General features: G+C 45.8%; 1 protein-coding gene, 1 long non-coding RNA gene and 1 other non-coding gene across 28 annotated transcripts in view; 2 read left to right on the top strand and 1 right to left on the bottom strand.

Annotated features, from left to right (window-relative positions):
- CLASP1 (cytoplasmic linker associated protein 1) overlaps nt 1–22,574 on the bottom strand; it is a 277,455-nt gene that overhangs the window by 168,038 nt on the left and 86,843 nt on the right. For all 26 annotated transcript variants that reach the window (XM_040474788.1, XM_040474793.1, XM_040474790.1 and 23 more), the window contains exons 3-7: nt 14,118–14,196; nt 12,256–12,359; nt 11,300–11,391; nt 9,044–9,119; nt 3,667–3,764 (exon numbers count right to left, since the gene is read on the bottom strand). In XM_040474788.1, coding sequence (XP_040330722.1) covers nt 3,667–3,764; nt 9,044–9,119; nt 11,300–11,391; nt 12,256–12,359; nt 14,118–14,196 — 449 coding nt within the window. The remainder of the gene's footprint in view (nt 1–3,666; nt 3,765–9,043; nt 9,120–11,299; nt 11,392–12,255; nt 12,360–14,117; nt 14,197–22,574) is intronic.
- The window catches only part of LOC121030416 (uncharacterized), a 17,309-nt gene continuing 4,330 nt past the window's right edge, over nt 9,596–22,574 (top strand). Inside the window, exon 1 of the long non-coding RNA XR_005790188.1 lies at nt 9,596–9,927. This is a non-coding gene — a long non-coding RNA (uncharacterized LOC121030416). The remainder of the gene's footprint in view (nt 9,928–22,574) is intronic.
- LOC121031172 (U4atac minor spliceosomal RNA) lies at nt 14,747–14,872 on the top strand. Its single transcript, XR_005790597.1, has one exon. It is a non-coding gene; the product is annotated as a U4atac minor spliceosomal RNA (small nuclear RNA).

Raw genomic sequence — 22,574 nt, 5'->3', positions numbered from 1 at the left:
TCTGTGTAAATGCCTCGCATATAAGATAAAAGTTAAAAATGAAGGAACATCACAGAACACATTTCTCCTCTGCTTTTGCCTTGGGCTCTCTCTATACCGCTAAAGCTTACACAAGCAACTTAGAAATAAGTTTCAATTCTTCCCTTAGCGACACAACTGTTAGTAATGACTAGTGGATGTTCATAAATTTTTTAAGTTGAGGTAGCACAACAAATACACTGACAAAGCCATGCAAAACTATAGGTGTGCGAGGCCAGTGCTAACAAACGCAGCAGAGGACAAGGCCACAGCTCCATCTATGAATTAAAGGACCTTCAGGTTTAAAGCAGCTACTGTTTGAGGAGTCTGGTTCCCAAATGACGGTCTCAGAAGCAATTTAACACCATAACCTTCATGAACTAAAATCTGTCATGGTGGATACAGATATTTTCTGGAATGTGCCATGGGGTGACAGTGAATGTCAAAGTGGGCTAAAAGCCTGTGTCTAGGAAAGTAAGCCACAAGGAACTACAAGTGTGCCACACATCTCACAAATACTGCGCGACAACATGGCATCTTACAAAGTCAGGCAGAAATTCATCACATTACTTTCCGACCACACCATGTGCACGAACTGCGAAGACAGTGTGTGTAAGACTGTAAAATGCTATACTGACCAAACTCAACTATGGTGAGACCTTCTAATGTGCAGATGTTGTTGACTATCTCCACATTATCTGGTTCCATGTGATTTTAGCCACCAGATAGATAACGAGACCCAAATAATAACTGAATACGTGACCCAAAAGCGAAGGTCCAGTCCCCCCAACGTGAAGCTGACAAAAGGCCAAGCGTCTGCCCAGCTGTGAAATGGAAAAAGAAACCGCACCTCAAAGCACATTATGGCTCTTATCGTTTAAGTCACTCAGCTGATGTGAAGGCATCTGTTTCATCATATATTTCTTAGAGATCGAATTAATCTTCTCACATACAACACTTACTCAATGGACAAACTCTTAAGAGTACAGCATTTCTATTTCAGGATTAAATCCAAGTGTCAGAAAGCACTGTGCACATCCCACAATATTTTATTAGTCCTGTGGCATCTTGCTAGGCTGAAAATCAACGATGCTCACATAACAGCAAAATAATTGTATGTAAACGATGTACCAGAAGTCTAGAACGTTCAAGTACTCCCGTCAGCCACTTGGAGCCACATATAGCAGACAATGAATTTTCTGAACAACCAGAGGATTCTTTAAAGAGCAGAATTTCATTCCATGTGTACGTATCACCGGCAAAATCGAAATAAAGGTGGCAGCCAGGGCCTCGGACCATCACAGTGCTAGTGAAAGGTCTTGTAATCAATACAAAGAAACATGAAGTTTTGGCTTCTTTCACCGGAATGATGCCGTTGAAGCACCAACAGCCTCCCTCTCCATGCACTGTGTCCACCAGTTTTACGACGACAGCCGTGAAGGATGTGGGCCCGTTTCCCCAGGACTGCCCTCTCCATGTGGTCTACAATTTGTAGGAATTTAGGTCACATGAAATATCGGAAAACCTCATTCTCATTCGGAGACCCAAGCTCTTCTGTAGCCTTTCAATATTAAAAAAAAAAAAAAAAAAAAAAAAGGAGGGTGGTAGTGGGAAAAAACCAGTACTGGGAGTCTGGACAAAAAGCTTCTAGCCCCAGCTCTGGCTGGCATTAAATGCCCCTAGAACCTTACCTAAATCGCTCTCTGTGTTGGGGTCGCCAAGACCAGCCCCAGGTTTAATGACGGACTGGAAGGACTCAGGACTCGGCACACAGTCACACTCAGAGCAATCACTACCATACTTAAGGACTCTCTGAGAAACCAGCAACGGGAGAAGGTACGTGGGGTGAGGTCTGGAGGAAACCAGGCACAAGCTTCCTAGAGCCCCTCCCAGTGGAGGGGAGTCACAGAAGATGTGCTGAATGCCCCAGCAGCGAGCTGTGACGACGTGTGTGCTGTGCTGTCTCCCTGCTCTCTGCCAGGCTGGTCAGGCAAACACCCCCTGCGTAGCACTTACCAAAATGCTGGACACCCAGAAGGAAAGCAGGTGTTCGGCGTAACACCCACTGCTGGGGCACAGTGACCCACTCTTTGGGAATGGTGGGAAGCCCCCCAGATCGTAGCTGCCAGCTGCCAGCTGCCAGCCCAAAGCCAGCCTTGCGAGAAGGCCTCCCCAAGGACGGTAGTCTCCTTTGCACCTTCGCCTCTCGAGAGCTCTGTGTTCCCTTGTCACCTCCCGGACCCAGGAGCAGCCTTCAGACAGGATGCAGGAAGTCCCACTGGGTGAGATGGCGTGCTCGTGGCCCGGGGCCACCGCAAGCTACATAGCCTGGTGAAGCCATCCCTGGAGAGCAGGGAAGGGCTTCAGTGCTCACAGCCTGTCTCCCAACGGTGATGCTGACGTCAGGGCTTCAGTAAGAAGCCCTCTCCCTCCAGCCCTGCTCTCCCTGCTCACCCGGGCCCTCCAATTTTCCCTGGAACACTGTGCAGTGCTTTAATCTTTGGGTTCGTCTTTCTCCTAAGTGTTCTCCCATATACGCAAAGACCAGAAAGCTGAGGTTCATAAAACACAGTAACAAAAAAGTCTATTCTCACAGCTGACATGTTATACAAAAACATGAAAATAGTTTTATCCCCACCTAATTATCTTGCACGCAGCTCAGGTGCCATGGTGAGCAACCTGGGGTCAGACAGGACTCACGACAACAGAGTAGAGCCCCACTTGACTGCTCATGGAACTCCTACTTTAGGGTAAAAGGTCCACTTCCATCACATCCAATCAAGGGACATCAAGACAAAGGACTCCTATATATTTCAAAGTCCCATTCCATATTTGGACTCCCAAGACTCTCTAACCTCTTGTGAAACAGGGTACAGAAAATTAAAAGGGGAGTCAGGAGACAGGGCTTCTGTGTACTCTCCCAAGTCACTTCAGGTTTCTGGGTTTTTGGTATCTCCAGGGACGCAGTGACAGGCTCGGATAAGCTACTCCATAAGCTGAGGCCACGTCCAGCTTCCCAGGACTCATGCATGACTCTATTACTTAAAGTAACGGGGCACCAAAAGGTTGAAGGTTTGTCCATCACACTTAAAATTATGGATATCCAGTTGTTCATTATTTTTTACAATTTTGACTACAACAGAGACATCTATGGACTCAGGCTGTCTTGGACCTGATGAGACGCTGAGCTCCTTGCATTGGTCTCGATGTACTGAGATTGACAGAATACTACCATTTCAAAGAATTACTTCTCTATTTCTATCCGGACTCATTCTGGAAAGGCTTCATTAATTCAAACAAATATATTTTAAGCACCTAGTACATGAGGTGCTTTGTGCATACAAGATATAGAACTACAGGAACCACAAGAATGGTGAATTTTTCAACACCACTCGATTTTAAATATACTTCTAAAATCAACACGCAGCATGAAACATGGCTAGGTGTCTGGGTGATAATCCTCCTTTTGAAGAAGTAGAATGGGAGGGGCCAGGACACAGGATCTGGACAAGATCCCCAACCACCAATCCTCCAACCATATATTCTCTGCATAAAATTACAACAAATTAAGTAGTGCAAACCAAGATGTTAACTGAAAAAAAGAATAGGGGAAGACGAGCAGAAGAAAGGAAAAAAGTCTGAACTCACCGGGACTGTGGTAATCCTTTTTTACTGAGATCTGCCCTCACACGTTCTCCTACATGTCTGTAAATTTCCACTAAGCTGTTTATTGCTGCATCTCGAACCTAGATGTAAAAGAAGAGATCTTACAGCTGCTCTGTGTCAATCCACAGCACTCGCTGCTGGGACACAACAGACTATACACCACCCCGAATGTATCACCGATCTACCAAGGTGACTGTGATACAATCCCTTATAGACATTTGACTACACAGAGCCATGTTTGACAGGCTGACGTCGCTGTACAATTCCAGTGAGTAAATTCAGGTCCCATCCCGGTAGACACGTAAAGTCCACATCCCTTCGTTCTTTCAATTCTTTCAGATGATGTCAGGAAACCAGAATTTTCAGACCATCCTCCCCAAACAGAAAACACTACAAATAAGTGAATTATACAAAAAACAAAATACCATGTAAAAAGCATTCTAGATTTAACTCAATAAAATACTTAGTGAGCAACAAAAATGGGTAGTAAAGTCTACACAGAGCCCTGTATTCAAGAAGCTAACAGTCCTGAAAGGAGACAGGGGCTGGGGGTCGGGGGGAGCCCATAAATTCTATATTTAATACGGAGCACGATACTGTGAACATTATATAAGAGTACAAAGAGCTCCCACAGTTTAGGGAAGGGAGCAAGCACACAGAAGATACCAAGAAACATTTCCTGGAAGAGGAAGGGACCACTTAAAATGTGCTTGGGGACCAGCGTTTTACCAGGTAAAGACGGAATGAGACAGGTTCCAAACAAGGTACAGCCTGTGTGCAAAGGTATGAGAGCAGAGATGCAGGGCACGTGCTTCAGGAAGAGCAGGTGAGTGGCTGGCCAAACACAAACATGAACTCAGAAAGCAGCAACAAGCGAGGCTTAAGAAACAGAACAGATTGAAAACAAACAGAAACAGGGAAATTTGAATGTGGACTGTCTGTCCGTCAAACATGATCATTGTAGCAATGTTGAAATTTCTTGAATGAGAAAATAGCAGGCAGTTGCACGACAAAATACCCTTGCTATTGAGAGATACCCACTGAAGTATCTCAGCGTCAAACTATCACACGTGTAAGATACTTTCAAATGGCTCAGGAAAAAAAGAGTGCATTTCTGCGGTGGGTGTGTGTACGCACACGGAGAGAGAGAAAACCAACGTTAACTGGTAAATACGGAGGTTACTACTGGCCCTACCATTTTTCTTTAGATTGAACATTTTGCAAATAAAAACATGGGGAAAAAATTTTTAGTATGCTGTGCCCTGGAACCAAGGCCAACCTGTGAGGGTTGGGGTGGAGGGGAGATGTGTCCTTACTCCAGCAGGCCCAGACAGGGGAGCAACATGATTTTGGACTGGGTCTCAAGCAATGAAAATCAAAATACCAGAGAAAAGGCAGAGGAAGGAAGTAGGGACACAAAGAACAATGTACAGTCCTCGATCCTGCACACTACTCCTGAACAGTGTTACAGGACAGGGAACCTCACTGAGAACTTTTCCCTGTATGGTGGAAAAGGGAAACCTCACGCTATGGACCGAATGTCTGTGTCCCCCCCCCCCCCCCCACCACCGTATGCTGAAGCCCCGACCCTCAGTATGAGTGCATTTAGAGACAGAACCTATGTAAGAGGATAATTAAAGTTAAATGAAGTCCTAAGAGTAGGGCCCTGGCACAACAGCGTTGGTGTCTTCGTAAGAAAAGACATCCACGAGCTGGCTCCACTCTCCACTCGTGTACAAAGAGGTCAGGTGAGCACACGGGAGGGGGGAGGAGTCTGCACACCCGGAAGAGGCCCCTCACCAGAACCAGACCACGCCGGCACCCTGATCTCCAACTACCGGCCTTCAGAACTGTGAGAAATAAATTTCTGTGCAGGCCACCGGGTCCATGGTATTTTGTTATGGTGGCCCAAGCTGACTAAAACAGATTATCAGTTTATTTGGGAAAAGAAACACCTTCTGATGTCAGGCAGCAGTTTTATATGGAGACACGTATGTATCACACAAATAGTTAATGCCACTGTGTCCTGAGGATCACTAGTAAGCACATCGCTTGGCTCACTTTCTAACGATGGCATTTGTTCACAGCCAATCACCTTAATGAGCAAGCAAGATCTTGTCCTACTTAGAAAGTCTGGACCATCAACAGATTTAGTGGAAATACTAGCCTGAGAGTCAACGTAGATCTGGATACCTGCTTGGCCTTTTAGGGGCTGAGTCATCCTGCATAAAATACGTAAACTATTTTAGTCCCAAAGTTCTCCTTTGTGAGCTGAAGGCTGCTTTGAAGGCCACAGGAAGTAACAAACTCACTCAACAAATTTGAGTGCCTGCTAGATGCCCAGCTAAAGTGCTTACATGGCCCAGGCAGGGAGCACGATAACCGAGCGCAGCAGGGCGGGTGTGTAACAACAAATGGCATCGGCCGGGGCCCCACTGGCAGACAGAGAAGGGAATATGGAGGGTCGGGCACACAGGCTGCCATCACCCAGCCTTGGAGGAATAGAGGGCAGCTCTGTCACATCTCCTCATCTCTCAAGGGAAGTCGGAAATACGACAAATGTAAAAACACCAAGACTCTAGGGGCGCCTGGGTGGCTCAGTCGGTTAAGCGCCCGACTTTGGCTCAGGTCGTGATGGCACGGTTTGTGAGTTCGGGCACCGTGTCGGGCTCTGTGCTGACAGTGTGGAGCCTGCTTCGGCTCCTCTGTCTTCCTCTCTCGTCTGTCTTCCTCTCTCGCTGCCTCTTCCCCAGTCACGTGTGTGCGCCCTCTCCCTCTCTCAAAAATAAACATTTAAGGAGAAAAAACACTAAAACGCTAAACGTAAAGCTAAAACGTTGTGCAGACACGTGTACACAGACACGTATGCCAGTCTGTTAGAATGCAATTCGGTTTCAGGCCAGCAGTCTGTGACCTACACTCTGTGTGTACAAAACAACACAATGGCTAGTGGAAGTGGAGCTATCTACATGTTCGAAACCAACATCCTCAGCCTTTGAAACCATCATTCCTCAGGCCCACAAAGCTACAGGGTCAGACAGCATTTGAGGGTCTGAAGCACCCCGGATGCAAGAGATACAGAGGCACACGTTTTCTTTGGCACTACAAAGTACTGTACTCCAAACTAGAAGCAAGTTCTGTAAAAGTAACTCACTCAGGATGAAGGCACAACGTAGTGCTCACTTGTACACACAAGCAAATGGGTCCCCTACGGCTTCTGCCCACCCTCAGGCTCACCAGAGAAAAGGAACCCCGACATCTGGGGCCGCTGGGACTCCAAGAGCCCCATATATTAAACGCTACCTGGCAGGCCCACGCTGAATGCTTTATGGAATCTGAGGTCTTTCAGATCTATGACCCTCCCTCACTGGACCACTGTTTACTGGGACACAGAGGAGGCGGGCCACCTTCGGGGCCCACAGCAGGAAAGACCGATGTGAAGGTTAAAGTAAGGGCAAGAACACAGGCACCTGCAGCATGCTCCCACACCCCAGGAGCAGGACTGATGGAGTGCGGCAGTGCAGAGAAGCGGGTGGTTAAAGTCTCCTGGCAGGAGGGTTCTGGGAGACGTGGACCGTGCGTGTCTGTGGGCGCATGCATACGGGTGCAGATGGCCATTGCCAAGGCAGAGGTGAGGCTGCAGATGGTCACTTGAGTGTGGTTTCAGCACTCTGGCTCTATCTGGCTCTGAGGCAGACTGCCGAAACCTGCCCACTGAGCGCCAACCTCATTCTGCCCCAGGGCCGGGTGTCCCGGAGGCCCAGCGCGCATATTCCACGTCACCCGAGTGGCCAGGGGCAGCGCCTGAGTTAGGAACAAGGAAATTCCGCCAGCCAGGCTGGCTTTTCTGCGGGACTAAAGGATACCGTGTGATAGCAGTGATCAACGATGGACTTTTCTCCCCACGGGAAACAAAAATGGAAAGAAAACCAAAAAGACAGAAAAGACAAAATAACCCATTTTGGTACTAGAACTTTTTTTTTTTAAGTTTCTTTTCAAATTAATGTTGAAACAGAAAGCATGATTCAGTAAATTAAAACGTCTAAAAATCCCAGGGGCGCCTGGGTGGCTCAGCGTGTGAAGCAACTGACTCTCGATTTCGGCTCGGGTCACCATCTCACAGGTTCCTGAGTTCAATTCCCCAGATGAACTCTGTGCTGATGGGGTGGAGCCTGCTTGGGATTCTCTCTCTCTTCCTCTCTCTCTCTCTCTGCCCCTCCACTGCTTGCATGCCTTCTCTCTCTCTCTCAAAATAAACATAAAAAAAAAAAAAAAATCCAAAAATCCCACTTCCAGTGTCATACACTTTCAGTGAAGCTAGACAAAGAAGGGAGTGGCAAGAGGAAAGCAGGTGGGGGCAGGGGGAGCGGTCAGCACACATGCCCAGAGGAGGGGCTGGGCACCTGAACGGAAGCAGCGCTGCGTGGCGGAGTGAAGGCCTGGAGGTGAGAAAAGGCAAAGCCAGAAGAGTGGGAAGGGGCTGGAGCAGGGGTGGGGTGGGAGGTGGAGGACAAGCTGGCACGACCTCTCTGGGGGGCACGTCAGCGATCACCAGTCACAGCCTAAAATGAGAGGCCTGCTTACCACGTGTGTTTCTTTGGTGAACTACTGTTGCAATTTTCGGCCCCTTTATCTATTGAGGTGTTTTTCTGATGAGCCCGTACGAGCGAACTAATATAACACAAAGGACTCTCGGTGACAAACAGAACTGACTGGTGGGAAAACTGGCACTTCTGAAGCCCAGGCTTGGAAAGTTCTGGGACCTGCCCGGTGACTGCCCAGATTGCCGGCTCTTCTCCCTCCCTTACACAAACGAGGTGGTGCTCTGGTGTTTGGTTTTTGAATTTATGGAAGATTTACATAAAACACCATCCAGAGTTTGTCTGGGGTCAAGGAATTTGCAGCTACATATACCAAAGGGGTCACCACCCACACAAAATACAGGGAAGTTTCCATCCCCTCAGAACACACTGCTCAGGCCCTTTCCATCTAGTCCCCCTACCCCCAAGAGTCAATCCCTATCTGACTTCAATCAGCACTGATCGCTCTCCCCCGAGCTCACCCCCTCTTGGCTGGAGAGGGAGTGACTCCGGCAACCTTATCTTGGAGGCCGGCACAGAGGACGTCACTTCACAGGTAGTGAGGCCTCAGCCACACACAGAACAGGGCAGAGGGGCCACCACGTTCACCAGTGATACCTTATTAATGCTAACGGGCTCTAATGCTAGTATCTGGAACGATAATCAGAGCATTACAAACAGAATGAAGTCCCACCCACCTACCAGGTATACACAGGACACCGAAATGCATCCTGATGGTCTGTAAGCAGTATACTTCTTCCTCACCAAAATATACTCACCTGGCTGTTGGGGTCTCCAAGTAAGTTACATATATGTGGCACAATCTTGCTTAGTGTTAAAGTGTGTGCTCCAGAGCTGAAAACAAAAGGAGTGTTTTACTGCTGGTGAGAACAAAGGGAAGAAACGCTCCCCCCTCCCTCTCCCTCCCCAGGGCCCTATCGCCCCCTCACACCTAGGCTCTCCCTCCTTCCCATCTTCCAATCTTCCACCCACCTGGTTCCAAAATTGGGGCGCACCACAAAGGCTTCCTCTGCACAGAGTTCAAAGCCGTCCGTGCTGCTCGCTGACGCGCCCTCTCCCTGGCACTCAGGGCTCTCCCCGATCTGGCTGCCAGCCTTTCCCACAGCGCTGCCTGCCTCCCACACGGCTGCCCTGCATTATTATCCTATCACGCACTTCCTATTCTGCCCAACTCCGTGTTCTCAACGAAACCGCGAGTCCCTAGAGGGTCCTCATTTAACTCTCCACCTGCCCAGGCTGACGTTCGGTTAATGACCGCTGGATGGAAAGACACAGTGGCCGCGGAGGGTTCCAGCTGAACACCACCCAGCTGGGCAGCACTGAAGTCCCTGACCGCTTTCCACCGTCACAGACACGGCCCCAAATAGCCCTTGCGAATACAACTCTCTGGTAAGCTCATGTCTTCCTTAGGGCACATTCTCAGAAGTGAAACTACTGTGATCCAAACCAAGAAACGCTTTTTTTAAAAGCTCCAGACACGTTTGGGCAAACTTAACGGCACTGGAAAGGCTAATGAGAAGGGGAAAATTTTACGAGGTGACATAGATGGCATCCCAGTTTTGTTTTTGAAAATAATATAACTTTACAGGCTGGACTACAATGCGCCACGAGGTGACAGTGATTGCACGAAGGTGGCAGAAAGGTATGTAATCATTATTTTCTTCCTGATGCACGTTTTCGGACATATACAGTGTCACTTTTATAATCAGAAGGAGTGACATGTAACTTTTCTGTTTTAAAAATCTTTGCCTCTCCTACAAATAAGCACATGAAAAAATATTCCATGTCGCTCGTCGTTAGGAAAGTACAAACTAAGACTACAATGAGATATCACCATACACCTAAGAACATGGGTCAGATAAAAAACAATGAGAACATTCACTGCTAACAGAGATACGAAGAAACTAAATCGTTCATACACTGGCTGGTGGGGATGTAAAATGGTACAGACGACTCTGGAAAACAGTTTGGCATTTCCTTTTAAAACTAAAAAAAGTCTGGCAGCTTCTTTAAAATTAAACCTACCAAACGACCCAGTAATGGCCCTCTTGGACACCGATCCAAGAGAAAGGAAAGCTTATATTGATGGCGGGACGTGTACGTACACGCTCACAGCACCTGTATTTGTACTAGCCAGAAAGCAGAAACTATTCAAATAGCCTTCAACAGGTGAATGGTGACACGAGTGGCTAAGACTGTGCCGTGGAATTGTGCTGGGCGATGAAAAGAAAGGAACTGCTGTGTAGGCGATACCCCATATGCAACCTCAAAGGAATTATGTTCAGTGGAAGAAGTCAATCTCATAGGGTTACATTCTCATTCTGTATGATTCCATTTGTATAACACTCTTGAAGCGACACAATCACAGAGATGGCGAACAGATGAGTGGTTGCCGGGGGTGGCTAGCGTGAGGGAGCCTGGGGTGCTGTGCAGGTCTGTACCTTGCTGGAGGGCTGGCTCCCCAGAGCTACACACGTGACAGAAACGGACAGGTCGGCACCCACCACGCCTGTGTGTAACCAGAGGAATCTGTAGGAGCCCTGTGCACTGCATCGATTGGTTTCCAGGTGCTGGCACTGTGCTATACAAGATGTAAGATGTTAACACTGAGGGACTATGGGGAGGGGTCCACGGAACTTCCCAGGATGTTTCTCTGCAACCTCCTGACACCTATAGTTACCTCAAAACACAAAGTTAAAAATAAAAATCCTGGGGCACCTGGGGCGCCTGAGTGGCTCAGTTGGTTAAGCGTCCGACTCGATTTCAGCTCAGGTCATGATCTTGTGGTCTCACGACCACATGGTTCAAACTCCATGCTGATGGTGCAGAGCCCGCGTGGGATTCTCTCTCTCCCTCTCTACCCCCTCCTCCCCCTCTCTCTCTCTTCTCTCCTTCTCTCTCTCCACCCCTCCTCCTCTCTCTCTCTCTAAAAATAAATAAACAAACTTAAAAAAAAATAAAACGAAAATAAACATGCTTGGCCAGGGAAACCCTTAGGCCCCACCCAGACTTACGCATTGAGTGTGGCAACAAGGCAGAGGCACGTGCCTTCCCGAGTCCGGAAATTCTTGTGCTTGAAGCCTCCCAGCATCCGGTCCCACACATACTGTAGGCGACAAAAGACAGAAGAGGAGAGGAGAGGAGGAGCCTTCATTTAATACAGGGCCAACAGGAGAGGGACCTCTCAGCAGGTGCCAAGTCAGCCCAGCCTCGAGTCACCCATTTCGTCCTCTCCAGAGCACACTGAAAAATAGTGACTTATGTTCGTATATCAACACACAGCTTTTCCAAACACATTCCTTTATATAACTGCATGTGATTATCCCAAAAGCTCTGAAAGAAAGGTGTAACCAGCCCCCGTTTCGTGGGTGAGGAAATGAAAGCCGAGAGAGGTTTGGGTGGCATGCAAAAGATCACATACTCCTACCGCTCTCCCGGTCCACAACAGCGGTCCCCGCTGTATCTGCAAGCCACACATCCACTCACCTCGTAACACATTCTGGGTTCTACCCTCCCTGGATGGCTTTTTCTGATCCCTCCACCACCCCGCCCCACCCCACCCCCTGAACATGACACAATGGAAACCTGGAAGGCAGGGCTGTGTCTCTCTGTCCACCTGTCCCCGCAGCCCCAGCTCACTAGCAGATTGGAATGAGGGCTCCAGCCAGGGCTCCTGACCCTCCAGACACCACAACCGCCTCTTTTCAGAGAAACCGAGTCAGTTACACACACGAGCTCAAGAATCTAATGGATTCAACCAAGCACTCGATACTCATGTTAAGTCCACTAATTTATTCAAAGTATACCCTTTGCTACGTATTACTTATTTAACCATCCTGTATGGGGGCGTGGGGGTGCAGCTTAAATGCTACGGAATTTTTCACGTGAAACACGACAGCTTTGAAAGAAATTCTTTTTATATGGAGTCACCAGGGATGCTGAGTGAGGCAGACGCACCTCCCCGCCCTACCTGGGGATTAGCAGCTTGATCCATGATCTTCAGCAGCAGAGTCTGGTCTTGCTCTCGCACAGAGTCTTTAGCATCTCCCAGTCTGTCTATTAAACTTGGCAACACTGAAAATCAAAATACAAATTCATCAAATGAAAGCCTGTGGGGGCGGGGGGGGGGGAGTGGGGGACGTCAGGTCCTGCAGTCACCAAATGGGTATTTCAATCCCCAGGAAGACAAAATCCTGGCCTAAATGATGTGCGCCAATCTAAACCCACGGATCCGCGCGGTTCTACTTTCCTCACTAAAATCCACAGGAGCTGGTCTGAGAATCCGGAAGTGCTTTGCTCGGACATCCTATACCAGTTTTCTTCCTTAGCCCACCCTCCTCCAGCTAGCTATCAATACATTTTTAAGCTGGCAAAAAATTAAAATGGATGTCAGTGGCAGATCCTGGCAGGAAAGAGTCAACACAAATGGAAATCTAGGTAAAGGAGGGGGTCCAGCATATTCACCGGAGGTAAAAGGAGCGGGCACTCAAGACTCCTTCTTTCATCTACACTTGTGAATTCTACATAATGTACATGCACGTGCTCTAGAGAGAGTCAAGGTCCCCACCCATCCTCCACACACCCAGGTGTGGGCCACCAGCTAGCACTCCAAGAGCATTCACCTAACAAATCGGCTTACTTTGCTTCTCCCATAAACTTTTCTTTTATGAGAACTATCCCTGAATAATTAATTTAGGAGGAAAATATAATGCTATAAAATAGGAAATGACTAAAAGTAAGGGAGGTTTTGGGGTGCCTGGGTGGGTCAGTCAGTTAAGCGTCTGACTTTGGCTCAGGTCATGATTTCACAGTTTAAGCCTCATCGGGCTCTGTGCCGACAGTTCAGAACGTGGAGCCTGCTTTGGATTCTATGTCTCCTTCTCTCTCTCTGCCCCTCCTCTGCTCGAGCTCTGTTTCTCTCTCTCTCAAAAATAAACATTAAAAAAAAAAAGTTTTTTAAAAACAAATAAATAAAAGGGAAGTTTTTATTTACAGATGCACAGTTAGTGCCAGAGTGGGAAAGAGTTCTTGACCTTGTCTGAAAGAGCACGCTGACCAGGAAGTTAGCAAAAAAAAAAAAATAGTAATAATAATAATAATACACATGCAGCAACTGAAAGGGAGAAGTTCTATAAGGAAATGTGTGTACAAACAGAGCTGCTTGGTGCTTATACTACCATGAAATCCCAGAGGTCAGGAATTGAGAAATGACTGTGTCATCTCTAAAACGAAACCTGTGCTTATTTTTTATTTCATTTTTCTGACATACTGTTTTCCCTCCAAAATAAAAAGTGGTCATTTAACATGCACTTGTAACATTTACGATCAAAGGGAACACACTAACACCAACGATAATGACCTGGAAAGAATATAACCGTATTAGATTTGCAGGCCTTCTCCAAGTGAGAAAACACAATGCCCCTCAAAAGGGGCAAATATGATTTCGTTGGCACTAAAATGTGACGGCTAATCTGTAGAAGAAAGAACAGGCAGTGACACTGTGAATGAAAACACGAACACAGAAAGAAGCCGGCGGAAAGGTGTGGTAAAACCAGAAACAGTGAACATGCCAGCAGGTGCGGTGAGGCCAGCGGTTGTGGGGTGAGTTCAGGAGGGGAGAGGGAGCAGTGGTGCCGCGCCAGCAGGGGGAGACTGAAGGAGAGACGAGGGTTGGTTGGCTGGGAGGGGGTCTGGCTAGGACAGCGAGAGGTGGGGGGCTCCAGCTCTAAGGGTTGGATATAGCTAAGTGGAGGCGCTGGGGAGACGGAGGGAAGGCTGGGGGCTGGACGGTGGAGAATGTGGGGGCCCGCTCCACACCTACCCACAGCTCACCTGTGCCAATCTGCGCCTTGAACCGATCCTGCAGCCGGGTGACCAGCGCAGACAGGATGTCCATGCCGAGAAGAACCACCTGCAAGGGAAAACAGCGGGAACCCGTTAGCTGCCGGCCTCGGGGCCTGAGCTCGCGCCCACCAGCTGCCGGGATGCTCCCCCATTCCTGGCTCAAACGCCGTCCGTGAGCCCAGAGAGTGCATGTCGACGGCAGAATAAACTGGTTATCAAGAGGGCTGCTCTGGTACGCAAAGAGCTGTTCACAGCTTAAATAGAAAACAACCGGTCACTTGAAAGGAAATAAAAAGCCACGACGGGTCCGTATGCAGAACGCGAGCGGACCAGCGTGTAAACCGGCGCCGCTGCCCCGCCCCCCACAGCCCCGCCCCGACGAGGAACACGTATGCAAATTACCCGCATCTGGCGCGTGGCCTTCTGGGTAAAACTAAGCGGCCACGTCGCGACCTTCAGAAGCCTCAGGAAACAAGGAGTTGGTGGTTTCCTTCAGAAGCTGTGTTCAGTATAAAGGGACACTAGCTACCAGGCTACAAGGCCAGTTGAGAATTAGTCACCCCAACCCAACCCGGTATTGGCGCTTCCTGCTAGCAGCGCACGCACAGTTTTCACTAACCATCCTTTTCTTGGGGTTGCGCTACTGTCCAATGAGCGTATAGTGAGGGCAGTACTGCTAACGCCTGCACAACACACCCGCATCAATTAAAGCTCTGCTTTACCTTGGTGCAATTTTTGGAAAAATGAAAAAGCTCTTTTCCACGACTTTTAAGTTCAAATAACAGCCAAGTTGAGCATACGCTGCTGATTACGACACCCCCCCCAACCTATAAGCGGCGCTCGCTCCCTGTACTTAACAGCATTCACAGCTAATTCAATTTAACTGCACCAAAGCTCACTTCGAAGACAGCATTCACAGCTAATTCAATATAACTGCACCAAAGCTCACTTCGCAGACCTATAACTGCACCAAAGCTCACTTCGCAGACCTATCAGTATAGACCATAAATACTCCCCCAAAACGCAAGCTTAATTCACGAAATCCGCTTCTGTGCTTCAATACACGATCAGAAATAAGCCTCCCTGCTCACTAGGAAGCAGTGTTGCCTTGTTGCAAGAGCTTTAAAAACAAACCAGGGGCACCTAGGGGGTTCAGTCGGCTAAGCGCCCGACTTCAGGCCATGATCTTGCTGTTTGAGTTAAAGCACCATGTCGGACTCCGTGTTGATAGGCTGGAGCCTGCCTTGGATTGTGTGTGTGTGTGTGTGTGTGTGTGTGTGTGTGTGTGTGTGTGCGCGCCCCTCCTCCACTCACACGTTCTCTCTCAAAAATAAACATTAAAAAAAGTCTATCTTATGGTTTGCCTCTTAAAAAAAAAACAAACAAAAAAACGAAGTCCAGTATCTTACAGACCACGTAAGACTGAGGCAAAGATAATAATCCTAACATCAGGCAATATAATTATGATTCCAAATTCTCATCTGTCTGCCCCTGCCCGCAGGAGCTTGAAGAAGCAAAGACCGCAGGCTTTTCTCTTCAGCTTGGAATTCACTGCTTCAAACTGCCCATTAATCAGGACACAAACATGTCTACTACATGCCCTATGAAAGGGGCTGGCACCTTGGAGATATTAAAGGAAGTAATTCTAAAATTCTTTTACAAAGAACAGGTTTTTTTTTTCTTTTTTAAATACATCATGGTATAATACATTTTAAAATGGTGGCTTAACTCGAGGGGCTAAAGAGGATTAGGTATTACACTCTGACTTCCTTCCAAAGAGTACAGTATTAAAGCAGAGGGGAATAACTTTATAGTGGAGAAACCTGACAAACATCACCTCAACCAGATGATCAGGGTCAATAACAACAGTCACAAATCATGTTGACATATCTATGCTTGTGATGGTGTGATTAAAATGACACTTTACATCCTCAAAATCCATAAGCCCATTTAATCATGAGGAAAACACCAAATTCCCATAGAGGGACATCTTACAAGATGCCTGACCAGTACTGATAAAGTCATCAAAAACATGGAAGTCCAAGAAACTGTCCTAACCTAGAGGAGGAGTCTGGGGACACATGACAACTAACTGTAGTGTGTACCCTGGGTGGGATCCAGGAACAGATAAAGGACAGTGGGGGGGGGGGGGAGAGTGAGGAACTCTGAATAAACTTTGGACTTGAGTTAATAAGAATGCATCAATATTGCTTTATTAATCGTAACAACAATACCGTACTAATGTTAATATTAACGGAGAGTCTGAGTGGGGGGTGCACTGGAAATCTCTGCACCATCCTGTAATTTTCCTGTAAATCCAAAACTGTGCCAAACATTAATGCTTGTATTTTAAAAAGAGCAGCCCATTAATTAAATGGAATTGGCTTTTCCCTGATGAATCCTAAGCATGAGTATGGTTGCATAACTTGTTGGAGGTGGGAGCATTATTCATTACAGAAATACTAAATGTTGCCGCCTTCGAGTTCTCACCACATCCCTTCATCACTCATTCAACACTAAAGTATAATAATCCTTATTCAAAGGCTTCAAAATTCTGTCAGATATCACAGCACTTATCATCAGTTAAGCTACCTGTAGAATTGGAGGGAGCACAGACTTCAATCCTTTCCAAGATGGAGGTTTAACTTGGTAGGTTGGACCAGATCACGCCTAGCTAAACCGTACAGAGTAAATTTCAAAAAGTCTAGCCCAGATGGACTGGGAAGTCCAGAGACTCCCCCAAGAAGCCTGGCTTGGCAGCTAAGACCCAGGGAAATAGGACAGGAGAGGACAGAACAGAATCAACAACAAAACTTGGGAAGGAAGCGGAGTGGGGGGGGGGAGAGGGGGGTTCATATATAGTTGTCTAGTTCACCCTGAGTCACAGCCCCAGTGGGCAAGAAAGGGAATCGTCACCCACAAACATTTATCTTCGCAGCTCAGGCCTTGCTCCTATGTTTCCATTTCCCTACTGAAGAAGGGGATACATGAATAAAGCCACTGCCTGGAAGACCACAGTTATTAGCCGTGAAGCCTCTCTGTACCTCAGTTTCCTACCTGTAAAATGGGGACAACAGTAACAGCTCCCTCACAGGTCGCTTTGTGTACGTCAAGTGCTTGAAATAGTGCTTGGTGCATGGTCAGGGCTAGACCACGCACACATGCTGGCTGTTATAGCCAGCTCACTGTCACTGCCATCACCATGGGCAACAGACACTGACCAGTGGTCTAGCAGAGGTTTGTGATTCCCGACAGCAAGGGACCCAAACAGCAAAGAAGGCTTCCCAGAAAGAGTCACGCGGTGTGAAGCTAAGTTTTGAAAAACCAGCCTTGCACCAAAGGAAGCAGGCCGAGGGAAGCGTGCATGCAGACAGACGGCTGCCACGATGGGGACAGCTTAAGCACACGACAGGGCTGAGAAGTCGCAGGGGAGGCAGCTCCTCAAGGGCTTCAGACATGTCTTGAAGACAATGGGACAGCCCCTGAATAGCTATAATGGCAAAGAAGAGGTGACAGGGGGCTGGAACAGGGGGCACAGTGACCAGCATGAGGAAGGCAGCCTGGGAGAGAGAGGGCAGAGGCAAGGAGGAGGTCGGGCTCACACCCAGGACTTAATGCCTTGGTGTTCACTAAGCCAGTGATTCGGCATTACCTTTGAGCACCTCCTTTAATATTCTATTCAATTTTCTGAGTTTATGCTTGTTTTCACAACTAAACTCCTTACATGTAAGGAATATTATGCCTTATTTTTTTCAAACTTTCCATCACACACACACACACACACACACACATATATGGCACAGTAGTAGGTATATGGTGGGTGGTCAATCAACCCCTACTTTACCAAAAGCAAAAACAAAACACAAGCTACCTGACTAACTTAGTAATGAATTCGTTGAACAGATGAGAACAGAGGAGTTCTCAAGGTCCAACACAATTCCTTTATCCTACTACAACTTTAAAAACATGCTTTTAGGGGCGCCTGGGTGGCTCAGTCGGTTAAGAGTCCGACTTCGGCTTGGGTCATGATCTCACAGTTCGTGGGTTCAAGCCCCGCATCGGGCTCTGTGCTGACAGCTCAGAGCCCGGAGCCTGTTTCAGATTCTGTGTCTCCCTCTCTCTATGCCCCTCCCCAACTCATGTTCTGTCTCCCTCTGTCTCAAAAATAAATAAACATTAAAAAAAAAAATGCTTTTAAAAGCAGGTAATAATTGCGAGGTAACTCAGACTCACCCTCATGCTGAAAACAACTAAAATTGCTAGCTAAATTATAAAAGAACATCTGGTTGGAAACATCAAAGAACTAAGAAGGCAAAGAGTAGTTACCAGGTCATGAAACATAAATAAAGTAAAATCCAGAGGGAGGAGCCTGCAGCAAATGCCCCACTTCTGCCCTCGGGCCATTTAGACACTGGGAAGGGGCAACCAAAACACTGAGAATCACTCTCAATATCCATTTGGGTCCGGGAGAACAGACTGGATTCCAGAGCCCCCAAAGGTTGGTGGCTTGCATAGCCCCCTACAACTTGAGTTAGAAATCCAAATGGCTAGACCTCAGAAGAGTGAACTGAAAGTAAAACAGCCTAAACAACCACAGATTAGCTTCTAAGAATCTGGGTGGCCCCCAAAAATAGCAATCCTTGACATCAGATGGAAATGATCTTGGCTTAGTGGTGCCCTAAAGCCCTAGGCAGATGAAAACACAAAGCATTTCTGGATGGAGAGAACATCATCCAATCTAGTCTTCAATTTACTTCTTTTTTTAATGTTTATTTATTTTAGGGAGAGAAAATGTAAGCTGGGGAGGGGCAGAGAGAAAGGAAGACAGAGAATCCCAAGCACGCTCCACACTATCAGCACAGAGCCTGACTCAGGGCTCGAACTCATGAACTGTGAGATCACGATGTGAGGCAAGATCAAGAGTCAAATGCTTAACCAATGGAGCCACTGAGGCACCCCCTCATTTTACTTCTTTAAACAATTTGCAAATACAATGTCCAAAATACAACCAAAGATAACCAGGCACACATGATACCTAGAAATGAAAACTGACAGAAACACAGACACACTGAACTATGCACATGAAAATAATTAGATATTAAAATAATAATTCTGGGGCACCTGGCTGGCTCAGTCAGTAGAGCATGTGATTCTTGATCTCAGAGTCATGAGTTCAAGCCCCATGTTGGATATAAAGCTTACTTATAATAATGATGATAATAATAATAATAATAGTAATTCTTACTATACGTAAGAAGATAAAACACGATTAAAATTTGGGGGAGAGAGATTACGAACTTTAAAAAGTGACATCAATTTTCAAAAGCACCAAATAATACAATATCCAAAATTCAGTATTCAATGGATGGGTTTAAAAGCACACTGGCCACTAAGTCTGCAGAAAAAAATCCACAATGAAAAGGCAAAAGGATGAAATATTCAAAAAAAAAAAAAATAGGTAAGAGACAAAGAATAGACAGAAAAGAACGAACATAAGTTCAAATGGAGTTCAAAAAGGACAGTCAGCAACAGCAGGTAAAAAGCAATAGCTGTGACCCATTTGGATCACTATTATAACAGAAGGGAGGAAAGGAGGAAGGGAGGAAGAGGGGTGCCTGGGTGGCTCAATCCGTTAGGCATCCAGCATCTCACGTCAGGTCATGAACTCAAGGTTGTGAGTTCAAGCCCCACACTGGGCTCTGCACTGGGAGTAAAGCCTGCTTAAAAAAAAACAAAAACAAAAACAAAAAACAAGCAAAAGGGGGCACCTGGGTGGCTCAGTTGGTTGGATTTCGGCTCTGGTGATGATCTCACGGTTTCTGAGTTTGAGCCCTGCATCAGGCTCTGTGCTGGCAGTGCAGAGCCTGCTTAGGATTCTCTCTCCCCTCTTCCCTTCTCTCTCTCTGCCCTCCCCTGCTCTCTCTCTCAAAATAAATAATAAACATCCTTTTTAAATGAAAACGAAAATAAAGAAAGAAAATAACAAGTGCTGGTGAGGACACAGGGACATTAGAACTCTTGATACACTGCTGGTAGGAATATAAAACAATGGAAAATGATACAGCGGGTCCTCAAATAATTAAACACAAAATTACCATATGATCCAGCAACTCCACTTCTGGGTATATACTCAAAAGGAGTGAAAGCAGATTCCAAAAGATACTTGTACAACTATGTTCCTAACAGCATTATTCAAAACTGCCAAAGGTGGATAGAGCCAAATCTTGATCCAAGTGTCAAATCAAGTATATTTCATGATGAAATACTGAGGGGAAAAAAAACAAACAAACTGGAGGTATAAAACTCATAAAGAAGCAAAACTGCCATTATTAATGGAAACTATATAAATAGAAGATCTAGAAGATCTACAGGTGTATTATAAAATTAAAAAGTTAGCTAAGCAAGACTGAATAATCCAAAGTCAATATATAAAAGAATCAACTACATTTCTGTACCAACAAGCCAAAAAGGATTTTTTTTTAAGTTTCCATATTTAATTGCATAAAAATAAACACCTAGGAATAAAGCTAGCCAAGATAAATATCTACCCAAAAAGCTATGGAACAATTTTAAAAAATTAAAGAGCACTAAAATAAATGGAAAGATAAACTATAGGTTGGAATATCCAGTACAGTGAAATTCTCATTTTTCCTCAATTGATCTACATTCAGTAAAATTTCACTCAAAATTCCAACTGTGTATTTTTTAAGAAGTTCACAAATTGATTCCAAAATCTATGCGGAAATGTAAATGGTGAGACAAGAGGTGATAAAACTTGCTTCCACTGGATATCAAGATTTATTACAAAATGGTAATGATTGGGGCGCCTGGGTGGCGCAGTCGGTTAAGCGTCCGACTTCAGCCAGGTCACAATCTCGCGGTCTGTGAGTTCGAGCCTGGAGCCTGTTTCTGATTCTGTGTCTCCCTCTCTCTCTGCCCCTCCCCCGTTCATGCTCTGTCTCTCTCTGTCCCAAAAATAAATTAACGTTGAAAAAAAAAACAAAACAAAAAAAAATGGTAATGATTAAGGCAATGTGCTATCAGGTCAAGGAGAGACAACTGTATTAAAAGGACAGAATAAAGAAACAGACTCACACATATATGGGCACTTAACTTATGAGAAAGTGGGTACTATAGACCAGTGAGAACAGGGTTGTTCTTTTAAATAAATGCCCCTGAGTCAACTGAATATACGGAATAAGAAAGAAACTGACTCCTACCTCTCACCATACATAAAAATGAATTCCCAGTAACAGATGTAAGTGTGGAAAGGCAAAACCATAAAGCTTTTAGAAATTGACATAAGAAAATAGCAGGGCACAATAAACACAAACCCTAAAGGAAAAGACTGATGAACTGGATCAAACTAAAATTAAGAACTTTGGCATATCAAACACTGTAAGAAAGTAAAAGGCAAGTCATACTGAAAGAAGGTATTTATAAAACAAATAAGCAACCACAGGCCTGATTCCAGAATATACAGTACATATATAGAGATCTTCTACAAACCAATCAATAGGCAACCCAGAACAAAAATGGGCAAAATAGCTGAACAGACACTTCATAAAAGACAGCAATGGTCAGAAGTATATGAAAAGTTGTTAAGCCTCCATTAATCATTATAATTATAAAGAGACACTGATACATACTCCCCAGAATGGCTAAAATTAAAGACTGACATACCAAGTGTGACAAGAACATGCAAACTCTCATAAGTGCTGGTTGGAATGTAAATTGGTACAAACAACACTGCAGAAAACATCTTTGGGGGCACCTGGGTGGCTCAGTCAGTTAAGCTTCCGATTCTTGATTTTGGCTCAGGTCATGATCTCACAATCATGGTATCGAGCTCTGTGTCATCAAGCTCTATGTCGGACTCTGATTTGAGTGCGGAGCCTGCTTGGGCTTCTCTCTCTCCCTCTCTCTGCCCCCCCCCCCCCACACACACACACATGCTCTCTCTCTCAAAATAAATAAACATTTAAAAAGAAAAGAAAACACCCTGGTATTATCTACAAAATTTGCAGCAATTCCACCACTAGGAATATGCCCAATAGAGATACCTGCACATATAGAACAGGTGAAATATACAAAATTCATCAAAGCAACACTATTTATAATAGCCTAAATCTATAAATCCATGTGTCCATCTACTGTAGAATGTATGGGTTGTGGTTTTCATACCCAAGAATAAAAATGAATGAATCACAACTATGCTCAATGGTATAGATGAATCTCGTAATAACGAGTGAAAAGGCCAGACACTAAGTAATGAAACTTTTGTATGAAGTTCAAAAACAAGCAAACATAAACTATAATTTTAAAGTGCATATTTAGGTGATAAGACAGAAAAGAGAAAAGAAAAAAGAAAAGAGAAAAGAAAAGAGGAAAAGAAAAGAGAAAAGAAAAGAAAAGAAAAGAAAAGAAAAGAAAAGAAAAGAAAAG

The sequence above is a fragment of the Herpailurus yagouaroundi genome, unplaced genomic scaffold (assembly GCF_014898765.1).
Source record: "Herpailurus yagouaroundi ecotype Mexico unplaced genomic scaffold, PumYag 140, whole genome shotgun sequence".
Classification (NCBI taxonomy): Eukaryota; Metazoa; Chordata; class Mammalia; order Carnivora; family Felidae; genus Herpailurus; species Herpailurus yagouaroundi.
Note: the sequence above shows the minus strand (reverse complement) of the source record. Positions and strands in the feature narration are given on the sequence as shown.